Source organism: Condylura cristata, unplaced genomic scaffold (assembly GCF_000260355.1).
Source record: "Condylura cristata isolate star-nosed mole 26May11 unplaced genomic scaffold, ConCri1.0 scaffold00013, whole genome shotgun sequence".
In the NCBI taxonomy this organism is placed as follows: domain Eukaryota; kingdom Metazoa; phylum Chordata; class Mammalia; order Eulipotyphla; family Talpidae; genus Condylura; species Condylura cristata.
Window position 1 is genome coordinate 2,479,735 of NW_004567114.1, and position 2,427 is coordinate 2,482,161.

General features: G+C 68.5%; 2 protein-coding genes across 2 annotated transcripts in view; one reads left to right on the top strand and one right to left on the bottom strand.

Annotated features, from left to right (window-relative positions):
- Positions 1–1,960, top strand: part of WARS (tryptophanyl-tRNA synthetase) — a 23,847-nt gene extending 21,887 nt beyond the window's left edge. Inside the window, exon 12 of the mRNA XM_004682013.2 lies at positions 1,835–1,960. Within this exon, the coding sequence (XP_004682070.1) occupies positions 1,835–1,960 (126 nt within the window). The remainder of the gene's footprint in view (positions 1–1,834) is intronic.
- The window catches only part of SLC25A47 (solute carrier family 25, member 47), a 4,507-nt gene continuing 3,515 nt past the window's right edge, over positions 1,436–2,427 (bottom strand). Inside the window, exon 5 of the mRNA XM_012724380.1 lies at positions 1,436–2,416. Within this exon, the coding sequence (XP_012579834.1) occupies positions 1,983–2,416 (434 nt within the window). The 3' untranslated portion in view covers positions 1,436–1,982. The remainder of the gene's footprint in view (positions 2,417–2,427) is intronic.

Here is a 2,427-nt window from a genome sequence, read left to right on the forward strand (position 1 = left end):
GGGGGCCTGCTGTCTGCATGTCTGCAGTCAGTGTGGGCCCCCAGGAGAAGCAGCTGGCGGCCCCGCTGGGGCCGGACTGGCCCCGGGTGTCGGCCGGCCGTGGCCGGATTCTATCCCGTCACTTGTGGGTGAAACTCCAGGTGACAGAATAGCTCCAGGCCAGGCTCGTAGTCTACTCCAGAAACCACATGCTTCTCCCGGACACCCTAGAATGTGTCGCCAAGTCCCCAACACCCAGCCTGAGAACCAGCCCTTGATTGTGCAAGACGCCGAGGGGAGTCGGTGGCCTCCACAGGCGCTTTGTGCCGACGCTGCCGGCAAGAAGTGCGCGGAGCAGGGCCTGCCCTCGCCCTGCCGTCAGCCTGTGTCCACGCCCCGCTGGGTGGTGGCTGGTGTGCAGCTTCAGGGGAGCGGGGTGTGTCTCGAGGGGGGCGCACGGCAGCGGTCTGTCCCCTCTTAGCACCGGGCCTCGGGCCCTCACCCCCACCCTCACCCCCGTTCTTTGCGTAAATAAACGTCCTCGGTCCTGCCTGTGTCTCCGTGCTGTCTGCCTTTGACCTGGGAGCCGAGGCCTCACTTCTGACCCAGGGCTGTGCTGCACTGCCCCTCGCCCTCGCGGTGACCCTGGAGTGGGCCCAGGGGAGGAGATGCCCCAGGAGCTCCCGGCGCTGGCTAGCGGCTGGCCAGAGCCATCGCAGGGCAGACTCCCGCCCCTCCAGCTCAGCGACCTCCCTGTGGCTCTTGCACGCCTTTGATGTGCAAGGAGGGGGTGGCTGGGGGAGGTTCAGCAAGTGTCATTTTGCTGAGGAGAGGGTCAGCCGAGGGGCAGTCAGGAGCCAGGGGTCAGTGCCCATCTGTCCTCATTTTGCAGGGGGGAAACTGAGGCAGAGGGAGGTCACTTGTCCAAGGCCACACAAAGCAGGCCTGGCCAGACCCTGACGCTGCCGTGCCCACTGAGGGCCATCCGTGAGGCACTGGGGCCCGAGGGAGCGGCACCGCCTCCCTCCATCCTCTGGCCAGTGAAGGGGCCTTGCAGGACCCCAAGGGACTTCCTGTTGTGCCCTGGCCATGGGCAAGCATGCAGGCGGTTCAGCACAGGTGGAGTCCACGGACCCAGAGCGCCGCTGTGCTCACCCCGCCGGGCACCCGCAGCACACAGCCTCAGGGTCCCGTGACTCAGGCCAGCAGGGCAAGACTTGGGGAGCCACCTTGGGTTTCGCGTGACGTCTCCGAGGCAGCCTGGCCTGCAAAGCGGCGTGTGCAGGGAGCCCCGCCTGCCTCCGTCTGGGGGCAGCTTGGGCTGGGGCGCCAGCTGCATGCTGAGCAGACCCTGTGCCGGTCAAGCCAGGCCAGGGCACCCTCTGTCCCCGGTGTGGCGCCCTGGGAACCAGCCACCTCCCCTGACCACAGAGCAGCCACAGTGAAGGTCCTCAGGAACACTTTATTGGCCAGGCTTCCCCACTGACCCTCTGGGGTCTGTGGGCAGCCCTGGGTGTCCAGTGCTGCCCTCTGAGCAGGGCCCAGACTGGTCAGAGGATCCCACCCTCGCTGCCCTTGGGTCCCCTCGAGGCCCCTTGTGTCCACGTCTGACATGGAGGGACACCAGGGTGCAGCAAGGCAGAGGGGGTGGGGTGGCGGAGCAGGCAGCTGCGTGATGGGCAGAGGTGAGCCGCGGGTACCTGGAGACACGGGGTGGCTGGGGGGGCAGGGGAGCGGGAATGGACAGCAGAGGCATGAACCCCCCTCGGGCACCGGTCCTCACCAACGGGGCTGGCTGCGGCCTCGGGGCCACCGGGCTTGGGGCCAGAGCCCCCCTTGTGTCTGTGGCTGGCAGGTCCAGCCAGGCCTTCACAGACCCGGCGGGGAGCACCCCGTCCTGGAGACAGCTCTGGGAGGGGCCCAGACCCCAGAGCACCCCTCCTCCTCCAGCCACAGGCCCGCTGCAGCTGCTGCTGGTTGAGGCCCACGTGGGACCAGCCAGGTTAGCAGGCCCGGGTGAGCCGCAGCGCGGCCTCGTAGGCGACAAACACCACCATGTTGACCGGGAAGGCGCGGCAGCAGTTGAGCGCCAGCCCCTTGAAGAGCACCCGCGGGCCCTCCTCCCGCACGCTGCTCACCAGGCAGTGCAGGAGGCCGCGGTAGCGCTGCGGGCCCCGCCCGTCCGCCTGCAGGCGCGACTTGACCACGTCCATGGGGGTGGCCACGGCCCAGGCCAGGACCCCCGCACAGCCGCCAGCCATCAGCACACCCATGACGTCTGCAGGGGAGACCCACGCGGGCCTTGACGAGGGCAGGCTGGGCCCCAAGGAGGGGTGGCAGGAGGGCGGGGAGCCTTGGGGCATAAAGAGCCCCCAAGTGAAACACGGGGTGCCCCCACCCACCCTTGGGTTCGCCCAATGCCACCGAGTGGGCAGCCCTGACCTGTGG